The 24658-nt window shown below is 37.6% G+C and overlaps 1 protein-coding gene across 2 annotated transcripts in view; it reads right to left on the bottom strand.

Annotated features, from left to right (window-relative positions):
- The window catches only part of SLC4A10 (solute carrier family 4 member 10), a gene marked incomplete at its 5' end in the record, with an annotated part of 153202 nt that overhangs the window by 60211 nt on the left and 68333 nt on the right, over window positions 1-24658 (bottom strand). For both annotated transcript variants that reach the window (XM_082055425.1, XM_082055424.1), the window contains 2 exons: window positions 7227-7387; window positions 15699-15837. In XM_082055425.1, the coding sequence (XP_081911551.1) occupies window positions 7227-7387; window positions 15699-15837 (300 nt within the window). The remainder of the gene's footprint in view (window positions 1-7226; window positions 7388-15698; window positions 15838-24658) is intronic.

The following is a 24658-nucleotide window of genomic DNA, read 5'->3' on the forward strand; positions in this document are numbered from 1 at the left end:
GCTGTGAATTAGAGCATCTGGGGCACAAGCACCCCAAATCAGCTCAAATGCAGCACAGTTCACATGTTGCCCAGCACAGCAAACTGTATCCATCCCACCTCTAGGGTTGGTGAGAATGCAAAAGCAAGTTGGCTGCTTCCACTCACTCTGGAGACACTTATTACACCCTGCAGTTTTGTACAGAGACGTGTGGCCAGATCCACATGGAGCCATCCCAGGTCCAAGCTAATGAGCAATAAGGAGACACTCAAGTGTTGCCACAGCTCATTCCTCATTGCTCCAGGTTCACAACGTGCCCATACCTAACATACAATACTACAGGAAACTCCCAGGTGAAGCACAGAATAAATGTATAGAAGATACACTGCATTTACATCAAAATACCTGTCAAAGTCCAAAGAGAAATTACTAAGAGGTAAACAAGCTAAACTGGGCCTTACTTCTGCAGTGGTAAATAAAGAACCAAGATCCAACTCAGTAGGTATCAGCAAAGTTGCTGGTATTTACATCTCTCAATCTTCTAAATTTCATAACTGTGCAATTACAGGACAAAACGAAAGATTAATGACAAAAAATAGAACACATGGGCTTTTGCGTGCATCACGACTGCAGTGACAGCTGACTACAAAACCTAATTTAAAAGATAAGGTTTGTTTGGTTTGTGGTTGATTTTTTTCCCTTAAAAGCAGAAGAACACAGAAGCAACTCTAAAGCAGTGCCTTATGGAAGACATTCAGCTGAAATGCTGTTCTTCATCTCAACCTGGCTCTAACAGGAAGCCGAATATACACTTCCGCAGTGAGCGAGGCATGAGGAGCAACAGCAAACTGGCAATTAGGATTCTTGGGCTGCATTTGTGAACCAAGACCCATTTACAACAGTGATTATAAACAAGCTATCTAAGCCAGTGGATTTAGCCCACTGATCCAAGGAGGCAGAGTGTTCCACTGCACTGAGAGATGGATTCTATTTCCAGATCTACCTGAAATAATTTTGTTCAGCTTCTCAGTTGAATTACTTGAAAAGGAGAGACAGAGAGTGAAAAATGTCTGCTTTTTAAAGTAATACTACGCAATTTTGCTGAAAAACAAGAGCAAGAATTTCACAAAACTGTAAATAGTAGAGACTAGGCTAAAATTCCCAGGTTGCAGCTCAGAGAGCAAGCACAGTTGTAAGTCAGAGCTGTGCTAACACGCCACAGTGGATGCTATCAAAAGAATAGAGACATCATAAACCGATACATTTTGCATCTCTAAACAGAAGAAGAGCCATGAGGGACATTGGTTCTGTGCCTACACACAAAATGAAAGCTGCGATTGACTTGTGCAATTTAAAAAATTCCCACATTCGTGGTTAACATGGGAAAATGCAAACCAAAACAAAACGCCAAACTACTTAGAAGTTGGTATGAGATTCACAATTTACTCACAGACAAATGAACAAAACTTGATAAAGGTTTCCCTGTAGAGGTAATCACCACATGATAAGCTCTAAATAAAGCAAAGCAAAGCAAAGACCTGAGTGTAGAAGCTGAACAAAAGACAGGTATAGGGTCAAACAGAGAAGAAGATTGCTCACAGGCAATCCCATTCTCTGTTATAGTGTTTGTAATAAAAGTTAAATTTACCATAAAAAGCACTGTCAGAAACATGATACAATGTGAGTGTCACAGCCAAAACAAAATGCTCTAGTGAAATAAAATCTAAACTGGAACCAGTTTAAATATATCATTATTATGGACTAATATAACTTAAAGCATACAAAGGCAACAGAAGACTTGTTCAGATTGAAAGCTTAACATGATATTACTGAAATCAATAAAATTGCACACTTGGGATGTAATGCCCTGAGCTGTTGAGCACAGAGTCCAGTGACCTCAATCACGAGATTAAGCTGTTACACAGATTGAAAGTTCGATCGTGAGCAACATATGAAACTGTTTGGGAAAAAAAAAAGGAGTCACATCTCTGGGTTGGAAAGCATGGAAATATTTAAAAGTGAATTTAAAAAAAAATAAACCATTATTACATTTAAGCTATTTAAAATAAATGGGACTATCAAATATTTCAAATGTGCACATCACCAAAGCACCACTGTGCAACGCTGAGGCCACAGTTCGTATTTGACAAGGTTTGACATTTGTTCATAGTACACTCTGCACAAGTACAATAAAATGCAAGATCTGTGACTCATGTTGTAAAGAAAGTATTGCCATTAAAGGCTGGACTGAACAGTTTTTGAACGAAACAACAGAAAATGGCATCATATATTAAGCAGAAGAACCTTCTGGGTCCCATTCAGTGGTTAGAATCAAAAAAACAGATGGTAATCTGAGAATCTACATGGTTTCAAAGGAACTAAATGAAAATATCAAAAGAGAACATTTTCATTTGCCAACTTGAACAACACAGTGAAGCTGCTCTCTAATGGTGCAGCCAGATTCTGGCAAATATCTCCTCAAGAGACAAGTTCCAAAATAAATTGTTGTGATTACATAGATTTTTCAGACTTCCTTTTAGCATATGTTCTATACAGAAGTGATCGATAAAATATTACTACATCAAATGTTCAAAGGAATTCCTTGTGCATGGAGTGCTAGCTTACTGATACAGGAGCCACTGCAAAGTCATGTGAAAAAAAGAATGCATATGTTAAAAAAGTAAAAAACCCAAACCAAAAACTAAAATGTGTTTAATCAAAAAATGCATTTTTAAACAGCATGAAGTTCAGCAGAGGTATTGAGCACCTTTCAAGGGAAACGTAAAATCCATCTTGCAAAATTTAAGAACAATTCAAGAAATTTCAGGAATGAATATGTTGTTTCACTGCATGATGACAATGTTTGAAATTCATCTCAGAAGTCTCTATTATAGTAAGATATTGCCTGTGAATTCAGCATCATAGGTATGAATAAGCTCTTTATCAACAAAGAGAATTGGGTGCCTGTCAAAAGAAATGTACAGTCTTCTAGATGAAGTAATTTTTTAATAACACAGTTGGAATGAAAAAGAATCTAATAGAGAATGGACATGCTGGAAGACAGGATGATTTAAAAATTCTCACGACATCACTGGTGCCAAAATATTTTTTATGCAGAACTATCAGAGTTTCCAGGGATGAAATACAAAATGTTCTGAAAGCCATGCAAACAGTAAAAAAGATGGTTTTCATCTGTAGATTTTACCACAAGCCCATTAAAGTCTTAAAACACAGACTTTAATAAAATAAATTTTCAAGAGCTGAGTGCTGAGAATTTAATGCCTTAGTGAGTGTTTATAGTGTAAAAGCTTTGACTAAACCAAATAGGAATTGTCTCAATTTAGCAACGAAGATTAAGTATACCTCTCTTTCAAGGATGCAAAGACTGGCACTGTGTTTACAGAAATATAATTTGATATTGGAATATAGCCCAGATAGCAAGATATTACCAACAAATACACAACACACATTTCTCCCTAGCAAAGTGTTAGGGACATAAAAAGGAAGTAAATGTGCACAATTAGTTTATTTCCTCTCCAAAGATACGATGCACCATAGTAATGCAGTAAAATTATCAACAGATTTCATTAGAAAACAAAACCCACAGTAAAAGACTATTAATCAGAAGTACAAGAACAAAAGCTAAATTTAGGAGTACCACTTAAGACCATGGCATATATTCTGTTTTTGCAAATTCTCCTACATTAAATATACACGGTAGCAACCAAAAGTGACCATCAGGATCGCTGGCCTAGCCCAGCAGAACGGCCAGCCAGCAAAATAAGAAGAGAGTTACATGTTGAAAAAATTTGAAGCCAATAGGTGAGAACAACCATTTCTTTAAATTCTAAAGTGTCAGGACTGTCAGACACAACTGGAATACATACTGACTCCAGGGTGAAAACAATGTTTGCATTGTATCGCACACAGTAAGTAGGATTGTAACCACTGACAGTGAACAGCAGCTGAGTAGAACTGACAAGAAAGGATTTTCTCAAAAGATTCAAGTTCTGTCTCATGTTCAGGTCCAGCAGTTGTTTATATGAAAAAAAGAGCAGCCTGTCATATTATCAAATTTCTAACACATCTAGTACACTTATCTTGGTGGTGTGCTTTTCACCACTACTAATGTGTGCCACACTCTTCGTAACATTTTGTAGGCACCGGACAGCAGAAACAACACATGTAGTATTAGAGTAACAAATTACAAAGGAACTTAACCAAGGAAGAGGAAACAGCATTACTACAACACTAATAATAACAATAATAATAATCATAATCATAATAACAATAACAATAGAGATAAGCAAATGGAATAGCAATTTTATTTCTAGGGGAAAAAAGCCTCTTTGAAGATACTTGACACACAACATGGCTGATTTATAGAATGATTCATTTGCCAGAAGAACCTGCTCCAAAGTTGTTTAAAAAAACCAAAACAAAACAAAACAAAAAAAGGCTTCTTGAATCTGCAGATGGAAAAGAGGAAAACAAAACCCTTTCTCAAAGACAAAGCAAGACCCATGCAAACCTTATCACGTGCCAGGTCGCCTCACCAGAAAGAGATGCCTTCCAGTTCAAACAAATAAACTCACAAATGAAATTCACCCACATCTGCCACAACAGGTACTTTTAAAGTGAAAGTGGTACATACCAGTTCATGAAAGTCATCCTAAAGCCTCTTCTCAGAAGAAACAAGTTTCCCTAATCAACAAATCAAGATATCCCAGAAGCAGGACTGATTCAGAATAGCATTACAGTAACTCATCAAATTCTCTACTGACAAACAACTTACATGTGTGATGAGTTTCAAAACAAAATCAGAATTGTGAATGCTCGAATCTTTGGACGTGTTAACTAAACAAACAAAATAAATGACTACAATTAATTAGGGATTAAGGAGATTAGAAACAGGAATTCATTGTGGTCTTACTATACAATATCTTCCAAAAACAGGAAAAAAAAGGAGTTTGCTGAAGTCATTTTTATTGTGTTAATCCTTACATTTTTACCTACCCAAACAAAAACAATTCTGGAAGGGAACTTTTAGCTGACTACGGAACAGAAGAAATTGAGGGATTTCTGGATTAAAAATGTAAAGCTCAAGCTTGAAAATTCCAGTGTACTATTTAAGCAAAGGAGTAATAAAAGAACATAAAACAGTTGTTCTAAGTACTTCTTGATGATTTAAAAAATTGCTAAATAAATAAATAATGAAGTAGCATACTGATAAACATCTTTGTTCTTTCAAAACAGGTGCTTTTTATTCTTCATTATTATCTTTTATCATTATCAAGACAAATTTTGAAGCTCTGATTCAGACCATGATTCATGGGAGAACCAGATCTCGGCACACAGTAAGAACCCACACACATTTCTGCAGATTTGGATTAATAATATCTTGCATCAGTTCGACATAATTTGGAAAAGGTACATGCAAAAAGCTGCTACTGTCTGAGCCAATTTTAATTCCACTGTTAAATGCAGCCCACTGAACAATATCTCCCTTACCTGATAATGTAAATAACAGCTAAAATGAAATTTAACCGGCCCTTACATAGACTTACATGTCACCTATAACGCACTTTTCTTTATAATCTTGAGTGTTAGAAAATCTTCTTACTCTGTGTTCTGTACCTTTACATAAACACAAGTTTTCTATTTTTATTTGTGTATTTTACATTTTCTGTTAACACACTACTTTGTGCCTGTCACTAAGCAACAAAAAGGCCCCAACAACCACTCGCGGCACCATCTCCCTGTGCATGTGCTCTTTTCCCAAATTTACACCTGTTGCATCACACTTGATCTTCAAGCAAAGTTTGGAATATGGAGAATTCAAAAAATCTAACACAATATTTCTATAAAATAGCAATAGTTGTATAATTTGTATTATTTACAGACACAGCACCATGTTCAGAGATGTTGTGAGGTAAGGCAAAAGTAAGGTAAGGTAAAAGCACGGCAACATGTGAGATATGCAAAGATACCAGTTCAATAACCATCATGAGCATGAGACCAGACCTTACTAAGGGTTAATAAAAAGAAAATCAGGGACCTCAGATTACAAATTAGTATATCTTTTTGCTCTGTGTCTTCTCTGCTGGAAGGGAGAGATATTTTTAAACAACAGGAGAAAGGACACAGCACTAGAAATTCTCTAGGGCACGTGAGCCCTTGAACCAGATGTTAACATTTTAATGACAAGTTTAAAAGTCCAGTGTAAATACATTTATAATACATACATTATCCTCTCTTGCTAGACTAGAAAAATTACTTTATCTTCAATTCTTGTCTACTAAGAAATTTATAAATTATCGTATTCAAATTACCGTCTCTCTTTAGGACAGGAAATAAACATAGCAGATTGTACTGTATGGTTCTAGCCTGGCCAAGCAACCTTTGTAGTTTTAGGACTCCTTAAGACCATGCATTACAGGTCTGTACTATGCAGTGCCTTAACAACCTGCTTTATTACAGTAATGCACTACCAAGAATTCCCCCGCAGTAATTAGTTATAGCCTTTATGGGAAACACCAGGAATGCAGAGCATGGCATTCCGTCTCAATCTCACTTATACTTTTAGGAGACAAGACTCATCCATTATGTTGTTTCTGGATTTCTGTTTCTGCTGTTCTCAAAAGCTCTAGAATTGGAACTACTAAATACGGCCTTATTGGAGAATATGCACTCAATTTTAGTTAAGGAAGGTAACCCATTTCAAAATTTTTGAAAATCTTACACTCAGTATTATTGCTCTTGATTTCATTCTCAACTTAGAAACGTGTTTTTTAAACTGCTCTGTTTTCATGTTACATAATTCTGATGAATACTTCCCCATAACTTTTTTTTTTTTAAAGCTAGATTGTCTGTAATTAGCTTAGCAGTAGATTCAGTTTGTGGAAGTTAGCACACGCATCAATCACAATGTGAGGTGGCACAGAGGAGCAGACAACATGCCAGTTCTAATGAGATATATATACAAACTGTCCTCTCTCCTCTATTTTAATTTTCTCCTTTACATAAAAATTGATTCTGAAAATAGCAAAGTCTGTATGAAAAATATAAATAAAATACTTACCAGCTGTGTCAGACACTAGTTTCTTTGTCATACGTGGAGTAAAATATTGCCTAGGAGTTTCTAAACCAAATAGATTATTACGCAATATCTTTCTTGTATGAAATTTTGTAAGTACTTGATTTTATTATTAATATTCCTAACTAATAAATGCAACAAGAATACATACCTGCAATTTCTTCTATGGAGTTAGCTCTCATGTCCAAAAGAACTGTGCCATTCAGGATACAGCTTCTCAGCTCAAACAAGCTATGAAGTGACAGTGTGGCAACATATGGCTTGCTCCACCTCTCTCCACCATCCTCTACATCTTCCTCAAACTTCAACCACCTGTACAAACAACCAATTTTATAACTCCATTGTGCATGAGAATGAAAAATAAATCATGTCGATGGATATTGAAAGATCACTGTTAAACATGTCTTCGGATTTCACTTTATTCTTTCTTTGTAGGAAAGATCAGAAAATTCCCTTGCCTGCTTCTTCCCATATGCTGTATTAGACAATTTTTGAAGATAAATTCTGACCATGGAGATGAAAAGAGACACTTACTGTACTTCGCAAAAACTTTGATTAATTCTTTGGTGTACAATGCTATTTCTGTGATAGAACAACAAGTAGTACAAAAAGGACAGAGAACAAGAATTTGCGGTTTGGAAGCTACACATAATAAGAACACAGGTGAGAACTTTCTCCATGTAGTCTTAATTTCAAACTAAACATAACAAAAAAGAGACTTTTTTTATTTAAAGTAAGTATACTGACATAGTAACACTTCACAGAATCTTCATCCATAATCACCAGCATAGTCTTTTCACAAAACACAGTTTTACAAGCTTTGTTAAAGTTCTGAGTTACTTAACTGTACTAAGCTACTCATAAAGGCAGTAAAATGTTTTGCAAAATCTAGCCGATTTTTCATTTCTCATCGATGTTTTTAAGTATCTCAAAGGTGGGAGTTAAGAGGATGGGACCAGACTCCTTTCAGTGGTGCCCAACAATAGGATGAGGGGCAACAGACACAGGCTGAAGCACAGGAGGTTCCATCTGAGCATGAGGAAAAACTTCTTGACTTTGAGGGTGCCACAGCACTGGAACAGGCTGCCCAGAGAGGCTGTGGAGTCTCCTTCTCTGGAGACATTCAAAACCCACCTGTGCAATCTACTCCAGGTGAACCTGTTTTAGCAGGTGGTTTGGACTAGATGATCTCCAGAGGCCCCTTCCAACCCCAACCATTCAACCATTCTGCGATTCTGTGATTTAAAACTTGCTCAATTAACATGAAAAACCTCACAGGCACATACATGCACACACAAGCAATGTGTAAACATTTGTGAACAGTCTTTCAAGCCCCAAAATGTGGGCCTTGCTCAGACAAAACAACCACATGAGTGACAGAAAATGACACTTCAGAATCCAGTTACATCACATCTCACTCCATTGAGTCTCATTTGCCTGTTCTCAGGTTCAGTGTAGATCTGGGGAGATTTCAGCAAGTAAAAGGATACATGAAACTGTCATGAGAGGATCGAGTCTTTTGTTACTAGCCAGCCAGATGAATGTTCTTGCTTGTCTTTTAATTGTTTGCTGATAAAAATCACATTAAAAAATGTTAAAAGAATACTAAGCAAAGAAAAAAATGGAAAAAGTCTGTTGACATATGTAAAGTGTTTTAAATTAAAGTTATGATGTTTTTCAAGCCCACGCAGATGTACCTGTGAGTAGCCTGCTGGCTGGGCAAGACACAGCACAAGCCTCTCCCCCGACACCACAGCCCTCAGCTGTTTCCCATGGCCCAGGCAGCAGAGTGGTCAAGCAGAGCCTCACACCTTGACAACACATTCACATTTATTTACAGACAGCCAGGAAGCATAGAGTCTTAAGACCTCTAAAGCTCAGCAGTCTCCAGTTTTACCAAGCCCCACAGCTCAGCAACACAGCAAACACAGTTGTCCTCTTCTGTTCCTGGCCCACCTGCCTAGCTCTGCTCCCACCTGTAAAATATGCCTGTATACCCCATAGTTTAGATAGTTTCCTCTTTTCAGTCCCTGTGTACCAGATTCTTCCTCTTCTGATGCCATTCTGTGAGCAGCTGCCACTTCAGTGACCCACTCATCACCAGCATATCTGCTCCCTTCCTGATGCATTCCATTTCTTCTAACCATAGCAGCTGCCTCCCAATCACTCTCCCATTATTTGCATACACAGTTTGTCCACAACTCTTTGGCTCCTCCAGAATCTCCAATCTCCTGTGGCTAGCCATCTCCTCCTGTTTGAATTTAAACATTTATCCCTCCATTTCCTCTGTGCTGGCCAGTTTCTTTCTTATCTTTGCCCAGTAGACCTCCTCTCCATCAAATTTCTGTTCTCCACTCCCTTCATTGAAACCTCTCTTCCTACCCTAGCCAGGCTACCTCCTTTATCTTTCCATGTTTCAAGCGACGCAGCAAGAAAGACCCAGCACACAAAAAATTTGCTGCCACAGAGCTGAAACATGAAATTGAATTTGCATATACAAATGAGGTTTTCCAAATGGATTTTTAAAATTATGTCCAAATGGACATCAAAAACAAATTAACACACCACACCCCCACCAAATTCAAACCCCTGGTTTGAAGGGATGAGCTGCAAGAACTCAGGTGAGTTACCAAGAAGCATGTGCGAAGGAAAAAAATTTCTTTTTCTTTTTTCATTTTGCAGCTGCACTTGAACTCCATGAGAAGAGGCTGCTCCGAGCTTACTCACGGCACTCACGTTTCCAAGCTAAAAATATGCTAGACCTATTTGTGGCCATAACATCGCAAACATGGTGCACTGATTGTACTGCTTAAACTATTGCCTCCTGAGACTACAAAATATCTACATTTTTATCTTCTCATACTTCTGTTTGTGCATGTTTCTAATCTCTTTAGGAGTTTTACAAGATTACAATCTTTGCAGTTGGGTATTCCCAATTATTTCTTATGTACCATCCTCTTGCTGATTCAAGAAAAGATGAAAAATCATGCTACATATATCCTAAAAACAATGATCCAAGCATAGATTCTTACAGAACATCATCAGAAACCTCATACTGTCATTACCTTCTGTACACGTAAATAGTCTTCAATGTTACTCATCTGATTATACTGCTGCAGTCTGTCCTTGATATTACCTGTTTTGAACATACTGACCAGTTCTAAAGAGATTTTAAATGAGTGATAAAAGCCAAACACATTCTTAAAAGTTTCATTAAGACAAGTGACTGGACAGAGGCAGGCTCACAACCAGAGCTCCTGACTTACTAGGGACACAGACAAAAAAAAGTCTAGATCATGAAAACAGCTTTAATTAGAGTTTATGGTGTCAATCAGACATCAAAACTTACACACAACATAAAAATCCATAAGAAACTATTGCTAGTGCTCAATCATACTTGCCATTGTGATTATCTCTATCTGAGTTTCAAACAATTTGAATACTATAAGTCTATGGATTGCATCCAATTTCCTACTGTTACTAAAACTTCTGTGTTTAAACACATTATCAGACATTGTTACTTAATGAGCCAACAGGTTAGTACATAAATGTAAATCATACCCAGCTGAGATAATTCTGCATTGAGAATAAAAATCTATTTAGATTTTAATAAGCATTACATGAGTTTACCCATCTCATCAAAGGAAAATCATGTTTATCACCTTTTATCTTTTCAGAAACATTCCTCTGTTATGTCAAATAACCCGTATTTAACATATCAAATAAAAAACAGCAGCAGAAAACAAAACAAACAATTCTCTAATCTTAGGCACAGTCATCTAATTCTAAGTGTTCAAGTGGTTTTAAAAATGATAATACCATTTTAACAACCCTCTGTATTTGTGTACAAGATTGAAGGACAGAAATGGTTTTGAAATCCAAATTCACGCATGGATTCCCAATTTTCTACTCTTTCTAGTTTCTCATAGAAAGAAAAATTTTAATATGTTTACTTTTGCAGTTTAATCCCTTAAATTGATATTGTTGATAAATAAAAGCATTTCATAAGCATTTCACAATTTCCCAGAAAACATCAACAACTCCATTTGTATATTGAGTTCATGTGTCACACACACCCCATGGGCTTGGAATACATTGAGAGCTATATTAGTTGTGTCTGATCACAGAGAAGAGCAGCTTCTTTCATATGGTTTTCTTTTACTGGTCAAGACTAGCACAGGTATTGGCAATCATGCAGTTTAGTTCCTCTGATAGTATACTTCCTGGAACAAAACATGCCAACAAAGTTTCAGCAAGATATGTTACTAGAGTGCAAATATTACTCAGATGTGTGTGTGTGTACATACACACACATACATATGCTACATCTTGTAAAATCATCACTTTTTCAGGAGCCAATGCAAGAGTGTGCACACTCCATTGTAGATTCAGTTACAACATTCTGGTGCACAACATGAAGTGAGTTGAACATGATCTGTTTTATAGTCTATTATGTCTGCAGCAGAGAGCTGGAGTAGATACTCATAACCTGCTCAAGAATCAATTATTAATTGATTATTATCAGCAAGGCTTTTGACACTGTCTCTCACAACCTCCTCGAGGGCAAGCTCAGGAAGTGCGGGCTGGATGAATGCACGGTGAGATGGATCATGAACTGGCTGGATGGCAGAGCTCAGAGAGTTGTGCAGAGTCTGGTTGGAGGTCTCTAGTTAGTGGTGTTCCCCAGGGGTCAGTATCAGGTCCAGTCCTGTCCAACCTGTTCATCAATAACTGGGATGAAGAGACTGAGTGCACCCTCAGCAAGTTTGCTGATGATACCAAACTGGGAGGAAGGGCTGACACACCTGAAGGCTGTGCTGCCATTCAGCAAGACCTGGACAGGCTGGCAGACTGGGCAGAGAAGAATCTAATGAAGTTCAATAAGTGCAAGTGTAGGGTCCTGCACCTGGGGAGGAACAACCCCAGCCACCAGTACAGGTTGGGAAAAGGAAAACTGGTTCCAAAGCATCTATCTTCCTCCTTACTACATATTCATTTCTGTTCCAGAAATGTAGTGATATTCTCTCAAGATTTTAATTTGATATTAGCAGATAAATGAGTCCCAACAGTTTGGGTAAAACTTGCTACAAATCAGGCACTACTTTCCAGCAATGACCACAAGAGGCTATTAGGATAGATTTGGACACAAATTGCTTTCCTAATAGCTGCAATTTGCAACTATACTATTGTGCATATAACACAAGCCCAACTGTTATGTCTCAGTGTGTTTCCTCACAAACTTATTCCAAATATTTTGTTAATAGAAACTTTACATCATGCATTCTCTACACAACTGTAAAGCTGGGCCACATACAAAAATAATAAGACTGACTATTGATTTTAAAAGGTCCGTGTTTCTTCTGTTTTGAAATCAATTAATGGAGAAAAAATAATTAATTTTATCCCTATATCAATCTAATGAAGTTATTCCATTCTGTTTGCTAAGTAATTCCATGGATGTGACAGCCTAAATCAGATCCTGGTATGGGATAGGCTGTAACAGCAGTGCACTTTCCGGCTTCTCCTTATGAATCTGCAGAAATGCTTTTGCTCATGAGAAATGTTATGGAAAAGGAAGAATGGCAATCCTTGGAGTCTCCTAACCACTAAGAAAAAACAAACAAAAACCTCTGGAACAGTCCTCTTCCAAACAAATGAAACAGGAATAGAGGAGATTTATCTGAAGAACACCAAGCTTCAGTCAAATCTTATCCATGACTCCCTTTGATATATTACTCTTTTGATCAACCAAGAACAAAATGTCTCAAATAGTTTTACGCAGTTTGCTCAAGATATTAAAAAAAATAATAATAAGGCTGAACTGTGCATTGTGTGTGCACTTTCAATCAAACTGAAAATACGAAGATATAGATTTACTGCATCAGAGTCAACCCAAGCCTTCAGTCCACACAGAGCTTGACAAAATGAACACAGAACCACTTAGTGCCATCACTTTCATTAAATTCCATTAATGACCAAGTCCTCCTCTGTGTCATTTGCATTGAAAATTATCTACCTGGATCTACGTCCAAAGCCAGACAATAAGATTTACAAATAATTCCAGTGGCATTTTCCACACACATGGAAAACATATAGTAATGCTGGAACAGCAACAAACTCAGGGTGTATCCTCTCCTTATTAAGCTTTTAATCAAATCAGTATCTTTGAAGTCCTGAATCAACCACGGATATCGAAAATGATCCATTGTATTAGTTTGTAAGTATATGATCTTGCATATTAAATGCCATCCCATTTCTGTCACTCTACTCAAAGTCATCTTATTCTTTGTGTATGCTATCCTTATCTATTTCTTGAGTAACAATACCTCCTTATTTTTTTATCAACAAGTTTTATTACTATAATCCTATTTACTTCATTCGATGATAAAGCTATTTACTAAGTCTAGTTCTTCACAAGTTAGTTGTCAGCACCTTTGACACTAGTAGTTTAATCTTTCAGTGTGACCTGCTGCACCTCTTCAATTAGTTTCTTACCCACTAATACAATTTTTACACTAGAACAGTTTAATAAATTCCCACTGCTGTATCATATAAAATGCTTCAATTTAAAAAAAAAAAATAGATCCACTAGTTTTTCTTTGTCAGAAAAACAAAAATCAATTATCTGATTAAATAGCATTATTAAGTTAGTCTGACATGATATATTATTGTATTGCATTTTATCCAATTTTCCACTTAGCTCCAAGTGTACAATTATTCTTTCTTTCAAATACTGTTCTAAACCTTGCACAGCTCTGAAATCTATCAGGCCCCTGTTTGTTCTGACCGTTTTTATCATTTCTTGAATAGTGTTGCTGTGTTTACTATAATACAACAACGTTCCTGACAGATTTACAGAAAGACAGAATTTACCATACCCATGAAATGCAGGTTCTTTCAGCTTTCTAAGATGGAAATTATCATACCGTCTTCCACAGATAAAGCACTTCCACTCCTGCCTTCATTTTTAATTCAGTGCTTTCACTGCCACCTCCTCCTTTTCTGAGAGTCAGCAACCCCATCTCAAATGCTGTATGAAATTTTTGGATGCAAACTAAAAAGGATCATTTATCTTGACTAGTTCTTTCTGCATGGCAGCCCCACTCTTTCTTTGTTTTCATCTGATTTCTAAAGCTAAAGAAACTTTTACTATTAGCAATTATACTTCACTCTTGTATTTTCTGAGCTCCAAAAATATAGTTATCTTGGCTGATTTTTCCTGCCCTTTTTCAACAGTCTCATTTTGTTTCTGTTAAACGCTTTTGATTCTTTAGTTCCCAAATGACAACTGAAAAGTCTGTACATACAGACAAGCTCAGTCTGAATAGAAATTTCTTTATTTCACCTATTATTTTCAAATTCTATCTTGATTAAGTAAAAATGTTACTAAAATGTTATAATTTTTCAGTAACCAAGTTGTTAAATGATTTGCAAAGGGCTTTTTTAGTTGAAGCTGCTGTTTCCCTGCTTAAAAATCTCATAAGCCACAGATTTTAAATCACAATAGATGCTAGAAGCTGATACCCTTCCTAGAAGAGGTCCTATATATTCCTAATCAGTATGAGAACACTGCAGATGATTAACTTGATTAGATTTTCTCTCTATGAATATTAATAAGATTATTTAGGAACACCACTACACTCATTTTGCAGCACAATCCCCATATGAGAATTTTCTACATGTAAAGATCTATATTTAGCATCTGTCGATGCCTCCTATGGACACATAAAGGAAGGGAAGGTCATAGAAAATTCTGTGGACCTCTGGGAAAGCAGGAATTTGCAGCAAAATTAAAGGGAAAGCTAACAGACACATTCATGCCAAAAACCCCACAAAATCCTTTCAGAAGTTCCAGAGATTTTATCCTACTGACACCACATGGTTCACAGACTTCTGGGCACCGTTGAGGAACACTGTCAACAAACACTGGCAGGGAAAGAGAGAATTAAGGTTCTAAGAAGAAGAATGAAGCAAGGATTGCTGGGAAATGTGAAGTCTTAATGAGACTAAACAAGTCATCTCCTATTTTGGTGTTTAAGCAATAAATATTTAAAAAAAAAAAAAATAAAGTTCTGTTCCAATAATAACTTTTTTCAGTAGAAATGCCATCTAAACAGTCTTTTCACACCAATTTTGCAGAAACAAAATAATCCAACACTGAATATTTGAAGCCTCAAAATCAACTGTTCATTCATAGAATACGTAGAAGTTTTATTGCTCCAAAAGTAATCTCATTCCTTGCTTTAATCTTTTTATAACGGTAATTTTATCAATTTCATGAGGATTCAAACAGAACATAAAGTTTGAAATTTTCTTAAAATGATGAGCTAAAGTATTAATAAACCCAGCAATTTTTAATTCATATATATTATATGTTTGCTTTGATTTTTTTTCCCTTGATATTCATTCTGACCTATATTTCATAAATCCAGATGAAAACATTTGGCTCTGGGAAATGACAAATGCTCTTGTAATACTAGCAGTCTAAGGATTAAAATTATGGTTTTACTTAAGCTTTATGTCCAAAATCTGTTCCTGAGCTTCCTGCAGCTTTAAAATCATTCCTCAATACACCAGCAACCAACAGCTAGAGATAATTTTTGAAACGCATGAAAACACTCACCTTGCCGTCTCTCTCCACTCCGCATCCTCTCCTTCACGCCAACAAATTTCATCAAGCTCAGTAAAGAGATCATGAGGAATGTGTTCTTCATCATCATCTTCTGTTCCAAGAATAAACTGCACCCGTTGTGATGGGGTATCTGGGGAAAAATAAAAAATTTAAGTTCAGAACACCATTTTTTTTTGCCCTGAGCAAGCAGATATCTAAAATTTCATGAGATTATCCAGACTCTTTCATCCATATCGCTTGCTGTCACACAGAAAACATTATTGTAGTTGTGCTGTAAGAACACTTATATACAAACACCTTCAGACTGAGACCTCTTTATTTACTGTAGTTGTCTAGTCTGCTAATTAAACAAGCTCATCTAAAGATAGAATGGGATGTACAGAAGTAGTAACTACTGGAAGCTGGAATGGTACCACAGAAAAAAGGCAGTGCAGATAATAGCATAGATAGAGCTGATGGAGTCTTTTACTCCAGTGTTACAAAAACTACTTTGCCACATTATAAGTCTAAACCTACAGATCCAGCTCAGCTCACAAAGCTCATATACCAAATCTGCATTCTCTGTTTCACATAGCAGGAGAAGGAAACCAGAAGAAACCTCTCTAATGTCAATATACAACTGGAAACTTCAAAAATAATACATCAGTATCTACTACACCCTGCCCCTTTGTCAACCATTTCTACACGGTTGGGCTGTTCCAGAGGAACAAAGTTTTTATCTCTCCCAACTCCCCCATTTTCTTCATCCTGGTTGTGTCTTCTCTTTACATTTCTATTACCAGTTATTTTTCTTCATAACCTTTCAGTGCAGACCACTAGATATATTTTGGTGGCATACTATTATTTTCTCATATCACTCAGAAAATTTCCAGAACTCATAGAACACTTTAACATTCAGTGTTCATAGCCCAAATGTTGTAAGTTGAAAAAAGAAAAGGAGAGCAGAGAAGAAAAAAAGAAGGGCAAGGGCAAGAAGGGGGGAGAGGGGGAGAGGGGGAGAGGGGGAGAGGGGGAGAGGGGGAGAGGGGGAGAGGGGGAGAGGGGGAGAGGGGGAGAGGGGGAGAGGGGGAGAGGGGGAGAGGGGGAGAGGGGGAGAGGGGGAGAGGGGGAGAGGGAAATATCTTATTTTCTTATTTAAATGCAAACCCCAAATGAACAAACTCTAGATGAAACCCAGTCTCTCTGGAAATACGTAGTTATTTTTTCTGCTAATGTATTTTAGATTTCTGAGAAGAACCAAAAGTCCTTTGTGAGAGGTGATAAGGACCAGGCTGCCAGTCAACTGAAAAATTGATTATCCAGTAGAACGACTCAGTGATTCTTTGAACATTGTCGAAATGAAGTTCTGTTCCACAACCATATTTGTAAGACAAGCTACAGTATTTTCCATCTAGCAAGTGAAGAGCATCACTGCACAAGATCCTCCAGCTCTCTGAATTTTGAAAAAACTGAGAAGATTGCACACATTGGATGCTAGTTAAAGAGCAAATACAGCACTGATCAAAAATAATTAAATGGGCCACTGATACAAGAGATTAAATTGAGCAGCAGAGATATCTTTTTTTGGTAGTAGTAGTAGTAACTTGCTATAGCAACGAAACACAAACAATAGGGGACAGTTTTCACCTGAGGTCTGTTTGCTTAAACAGAGTGTAAAGATATGGTACAGTGAAGCCTACACCCTCCTGCACAAAGGAACTGAAACCCAGGAATAAATACGGGAGAGGGGGGAGAAAGAGATGGGCTCAGGTACTGCTAAGCTCTACAGCAGGGGTGCCAAACTCATTTTCACCGGGGGCCACATCAGCCTCGCAGTTGCCTTCAAAGGGCCAAATGTAATTTTAGGACTGTATAAATGTAACTGCTCCTGCACTTATAGTCAATGAAAATGAGTTTGACACCCCTACTAGAAAATGGAAATGTAAGGGGACTGCTAAGGGAACAGAAATTACTTTTGGTGATTCATTAAAGAACAGCAAGAACCTCCTCCACTTTATCCTTTCTTTCATTACTCTTCTCTCTCACTGTATAGTCCTCTTTTTATTTTAAGACCATTTCAACCCCTTCCAGCCTTTTTTTTTTTTTTAACTCTTTATGTTCCTCATTTCCACATGTTGGTATATTCTAGAGAAAGATAAAGTAAATACAAACATCAAGATTTGATCTGAGACTAGAAAGTACATTCTGGTCAAGAAGTGTTCAACTTGTTAAGACTATTTCCCAGAAGGACAAAATTCAGCCAGATATGAACTTGCAAAGAACAAGTGCATTATGACTAGTAACAGAATATGGAAAACAAGCTACTTTGGTAGAGAGCTGGACTGCAGTGAGAATCTGAGAATAAGCATTGCCAGGAACATCCTGTACTCTTGATAAAATCAGCACTAGAACTGATTTATAGCAACAGCTACAGTTAAGTAATAAATGAGTAGTGTTGCACAGCAAAGCTGCAGTTCTATGACAGTTCTGGTAGCCATGCAAATTCATGTGTTCAGCATGGGAAGGAAAGCGGGGAGGATCAGAAACCTCTTGAAGTCAGGGAGGATCAGAAACCTGTTGAAGTCAGGTGAGTAGTAACAAGGAAACACCTTATGGCTGTGATTTGCTCTTACTGGGTCTTCTGTGTAACATATAGCTACTTGACTGACAAATGTGAAGAATCTATGTAAGTGACAAAATATGCACTAAATTCTCTTCCTCCTTATTAACACTCCCGTAAAACTAGCTGCCAGATTCTGGCCATCTTTGTTTGCTAAAATAATTTTTATTGCTGTCTGAGACCTGCAATACACACCAAGCTGGAAAGTAGAAAAAAAAAAAAGTTATTGTTTTACTTCAAGGACAAAACCCTATGAGAATTAAATAGTAACACATTAAAAAAAAAAAAAAAAAAAAAAAAAAAAAACACAAACAAAACCAAACAAGCAATACCACCCCACACACACCAGCTCTGTTGGTTCTACTTCTGAAACTGAGTTAACAGAATTACTCATGTGAGCAATGCCAGATGGATTTTGCTATTATTCATAGGAGTAATAAATACCAAATATGTCATTAATGTGTTATATGGAAAATGAGTAATATGTGATTCAAAAACAGTATGAAAGAATACTTCAATTGCTGACTGTCAAACTGTGATAACTTAATTCTCAGTGTAGAAGCATAATGTTTGCAAACTCGGACACTCAATGTTTTTTGAAGTCTAGGAAAACAGAAATTGGCTTGAATATTATGTGTCTATCCCTACTTCAAGTAGTATGGCCAGCATAAAAAAAAATCCTTCATATTGCTATTTCTAAAAAGAGTTGAAAGTACTCTAGATTAAGCTAAAAAAAAAAAAACAAAAAACAAGTGGGACTAATTTGTTACTTTAGTATTTCTATCACTGCAGTTGTTTTATATCAGAGCACAGAGATATTAGAAGCAATGTGAATTTAAAATTTCACAATAAGCAGCTGATGAATCTCCCAAGTAAGTGGCTCCTCACCAACCAGTTCAGCAAATCCTCCAGGACCAGCTGGGACTGGGCAAAGTCTGGTACATGACAGGAGCAGGAGCACCATGAACAACCACCCGTGCTTGGCTAATGAGCCATCTCAGCCAGAACAAGCTGAAGCAGCTTTCTGATCGCTGTGGCTCCACCAGCCCATAGGAGCCTTCTGCCCAACTCTGTGTTATACCTGATCTTCTCTGGGCTTGTGTTCACATCATCCATGCAGCACTCACACAGACATCCAAACTACCTCTGATACCTCAAATTCATTGTATACATGGAAAACCTGAGTATTCCAGGTTTTAAAATCTGCATGACACCACTGCACTGCTAAAAGAGTAAAAATGAGGACCTGGTGGACACCTTATTGTCAGAAGCACAAATTCACCCTGGGATTCAGTGCTGCTGAAAGGAAGCAACCCTGCAGCAACCTGACATACTGCTCACTATGACTCTTAAGTCATTATCATCCCTAAAACAAAAGCAGGGTATGGGCAAAAACATGCCAAAACAGGCAAACTGAAAGCCAGAACTGCTAATAACCTAATTCCCTGACGGCTACAGGGAAAGCTGCTCCCTGGAACAGCACTGAGTGCAGGCAGCGGGAACGGTGGCCAACATCACCATCTCGCCTTGCAAAACACATGTAGGAAAAAACTGTAACTGGCATTTCCTCATTTAAACCATCCCCAAGTGCAACTACAATTCTGGGTCAGGACTGGTCCCTCCTGTCTAAGCGAACAAGGTGAAATCAAGAGTTGGGGTGGGAGGTAAGAAAGCAGGGTCATTCTCAGTCCCTCCACATAAATTCAGCCCAGCAAATAACCTGCTTCGCTGCACCATTCAGAGTGATCCACATCTCCAGCTCAGTGCATGCCAGGATCTCTCCTGAGAAAAACTGCCCTGTCGTCAGGCAGAACTGCACGCAATCTGTCCAAGCCATACCACACCGCAAGCAGAAACGCAGCCTTGAATACATATAAAACATATTCCAAATTTTGTCTTCTGCACTACATAAACTCTAGAAAGGGTGCAATAACATATTTCTGGTAACACTATGTTAGCTCAATTGTTAGAACAGGTTTATATGTTCCTAAGCCTGTTGGGAACCTGCATCGAAGTTTAGTATTAGCAGGCTAATACTTCTTATTGGGGTCAGGAGAGGTAAGGATGAAAAATTACTTTTTCTACATTAGAAAACATGCTAAACATTAAAATGAAATTTACATTACAAAAGCTCACATAAGATAGTAAACATCATAGACAAGATTTAATCCATGCCTCGTGCCCTTGTACATTCACATTAAAATGATATTAAATATACAGACCTTTTTACTTTTTTTTTTGTTTTGATTGCTCACAGCACAGGACAGGCTGCAGACAGGGAGTGAACTGGTTTAATACAGTTGACATCCTTTCAAACAAAGGGGAAATGGTGTGAAAAATGCAAGGGATCACAGAAAAGAAAGGATCGTTTCACACACAAACATTCATCATCCTCCTGTTTGTGTTCACCAAGGACTTTGCCCTTCAGCTCAGGAATTGGTAAAGGTAAGGATCATAAACCACTCTATTTTCATTAGAAAGCATCATAAAAATTAAAACACAATTTACATTACTAAAGGAAACAAAATGTACATTACTAAAGTACACATAAAATAGTAAACAGCTACACAGCACACTTCTGAAAATCTCTTCACAGACCTTAGAAACCGTGTGTTCAGTTGGGAGAAAACATTCCCTTATTTGCTCCTCCAGCACTTTAACCCTATATGTATAATCTTGTTTTCAGGAAGCTCTCTCTTCATTTTCTACACATTAATTGTTTCCATCACCTCAAGGCTATGACAAGTAATCTTATCTTTTGGATCTGACAATATGGACAATTCCCAAGCTTCAATTCTCTTCTTTTTGCTAGACTCTTAAAACCGCAGTTGTGATATATTATTTTAATCCAGATTTGCTGTAATCTGTTCCACAGCTGCTCAGAGATTCAAATTTCCAAGTTCATCCTTCAGCAGACAAAGCTGCTGGGTTTTGGGAAGGAGAATTCTCTTAACAGGAGTACTCTTTAAAATAATTAAATTTGCCCCATTAATACCCCTTTAAGGTCTGAGGTTAGCTACCAAATATAGTCAGATGAGTCCTTTCATTATACTTTGTTCAAGAGAACTCCCCTTTGCAATTCCCTTTTTTGCTTGCACTACCTTCAGACAGCCTTTTCTGAACTGAGCATACAGTCCTCTGTTAGGTTCACCTCCAGGGCTGCTCAGCTTTCCTTGCCACATCCAATATCATGAATCACAAATTTAAGCCTCTTTAAATCTAGACATTATTAAAGACAGATTTCTTAAAATAACTAATCAAACCTTGCACAAGCCCCAACAGTGTCTAGTCCTAGAAGATGCCACAGGAGGCTGAAGTCAAACCTCAGTCCTCACAGCTGTGTTCACTTCACCATCATAATACCTGTCCTTAACGAGACTCTGCTGAGAGCAGAAGTCTTCCTATTCCACCCCATTTTAAAATAGAAACATAAACATTTTTAACTCATAAGTCCAAGTACAAGAGAGCTTTTTCACTAAAAAAAACAGGCAAAAACCAGACATAAAAAAAACCCTGAAAACTGCCACTAAAATCCATGTACATACCAAGCAAGTGCAATCTGGTCAGCCAAGGTGTCCCCATGGACCCCCAGCACTGATGGAGCTGACCCAGCCAGGTTATGGCCCTGCAGCCCTCCGGGACTGGCACCCATTGCCCTCCCAGCAAACAGCACCAGGGAGCTGCTCGAGGCTAGTTTTAACTTGCCAAACTAGTTTTAACTTGCATCAGTTCCCTCATTTAATTCACAGACCAGCCACAATACATGCCCACAAGGAAAGCTGTGGAGAAGAGGAGTTTAAAGGGGGCATGAAACTAGGGTCTTAATTACAACAGCATTTCAGCTGGGAACCTCTTCAATAAAGCAAATAGTATTACTGCATTTTTAACTAGAGTGGATAATTTCACTGGATTTCTCCTTTTCTTCCACAAAAGTATGAGGCAAGATGGTGGAAAACTAGATCTTGAAATCATTTAGCTCACAATTTTTACTACCCAAAAAAAGCCTCTCCATGAGCAAGCCAAGTAATCTGCAAATTATGCAATTCACAGGCACATCATTATGGCAAAATGGAAACATCTCATGAAGAGGCAACAGAAAGACAGCAAGAATGAGGTGTGGTAAAACGAAAATGAAACATGAGTAACTGATCTGTGCCCCCAAAATGACAGGACTACTTTTTATTCCACTAACTACATATTCTACATGTTATTTGTCTACAAACTCTGAATCTGCATACTGAGAACACTTGGGTTATTTTTGAAAAGTGACAGTAGGAGATCAAAAAAAAAAGCTCATGAGCTGCCATCAGAATGTTCTAAAAAAAATCTATTATCTGCAGAAACTTTGCCTCAGAAAGTAGTTGGTACAGCTTTCCCAGCCAGGGTTCAAAGGGATTACCAGGAAGCTTCCAGCCATGGGCATTACAGTTTAATACAGGTGTTTTCTAGCCATGTTGATACAAAGAAAACAGTTTAACAAATAATTGTTTTTCACTGGATAGGAACCAGGTGGCACCTGCAGAGCCCCACAGTACTACGTGCATCATGCAGCTCCTTGAATGCAGTGATAGCAGAACAAGATCTGCACCTAAAGGAACTTCACAGCTGAAGTTATAAATCATACAGTTATAAATTAGGACAAAAAATAATGCTTCATCCCATGCTTGGTTAACTGAGCAGTCTGTAGCACTTCATGTCTGAGTATTTCAGGCCTTTACTTCCAGCATCTCTGTTATTCAGTTGTTGCATCTTTGGGTTTTATTATACCTCCTTTCATACTTCACTGCTTCAAAACACTGCTAATTTATTCTCTTGTATCACAAAAATCCTAATGTATTTTTCTTACTTACATCAAAGCACTGTTTTCTGTCAGCTGGTCTCACAGTGCTTATTTTCTCTATCTTTATTCTTGCACCTGCTCATTGAAATGTTTTTTATTTCCCCTCCTCCCCCCCAGTTCCCAAGAATACAGTCTCCTCCTATTCAGCAGAAATGCATTAAAAGGTGTCTATGAAGAGAGGGAGTTAAGCATTTCTGAGTGTTCAATTAAATCAGAATTATTCATAAATTAAGAGACTATTTTGCATCTGCTCTCTTAGGTAGCAGAGTCCCTCACACTGAGTTACACAACCAGAGCAGGAAGCGCGTCTGTGTTCTTTGCAACCTCCTTCAGTCTCTGGGTGCTGTTACAAGCCTGTGGTCATGGGGAATGGGAGCTATGAGGTGTTGTTGAGGTTGAGTGGATTCAGATTTAGTGTGGGAAGTATCTGTTGCTCCCTCTGTGTAAATAAAGCATAGAAAAGCTATGCTTACATTCTCTCTAAAGGCAATGCTTTTCTCCCAGCAGCACAACAACCTGTCTGAAACTCCTATGAGGAAAATGCATAATAAAAGCAAGGATGTAGATATGGACTACAATTAATCCCTGTATACTTTTGCCTGCCTGCTCTGACTGTACTTAACCTCTCCATCACTGTATAATTCTCAGATTCACCTTCACAAGGAAAATCCCTTTCACTGTTATCTATGTGATACCACATTTCTGCCTGGATGCACAGATGTCAAAGCTCAGTCAAACTCTGGTTCTCTCACCAAACTTCCAGGAGTCAGATAGCCAAGGGGAAGAATCCTCACGTTTTACTACTTTGATATTATTTCAGGGTAGAAAAATCAGATATTTCCAGATTTATCTGAGTGTTTGGTAGTTCTGTCTTTGGCTCCTTCTGAATTGTTATCACTGAAGCATTTTGAAGAGGATCTTCAGGATTTTGGATCCAGAGAAGACTTGTGTGTTTCTGGCCCACATCTTGTCTGTCCTGGACTTTACAAAAGTAATAAATTATGTGATGTGACCTACAAATCCTTCCCGTGGTAGGTATAATACCTTTACAAGTGATAATGTGATTCACAAAAGTGCAATCCTGTACTTATTTCAAACAACTACACCTGTAGACAGATGCTTTGAACACCAACTTACAAATGCAACTTACAAATGCACTTCAAAATCATCTTTTTAATATTACTGCTATTCCACTCTTGGAGCTCTCTTGAACATAGACTGGTTTTCATTTAACACAGAATTGCATTGAACATTGTATTGTATGCACAACTGTCAAAGACTATTAAGGACACATTCAGCCAGCTAATTTCTTCTTTTTTTTTTTTTCCCTTTACTTTTGACATTAGGAAGGACACAAGCCTAGATCTCCAGAAGTTCAAAGAACAGAGCTAAGTTCTCAGCCAAAATGTGTCACATACTGGCACTTAAATAAAACCAGATGACTCAACAGAAGACATTGCTTCATAGTTTAAGATATCTCACTTCTTGGCTGATGTAACTTTCAATTGTTTC

Source organism: Streptopelia decaocto (genome assembly GCF_964273445.1).
Source record: "Streptopelia decaocto genome assembly, chromosome: 6".
NCBI lineage: Eukaryota > Metazoa > Chordata > Aves > Columbiformes > Columbidae > Streptopelia > Streptopelia decaocto.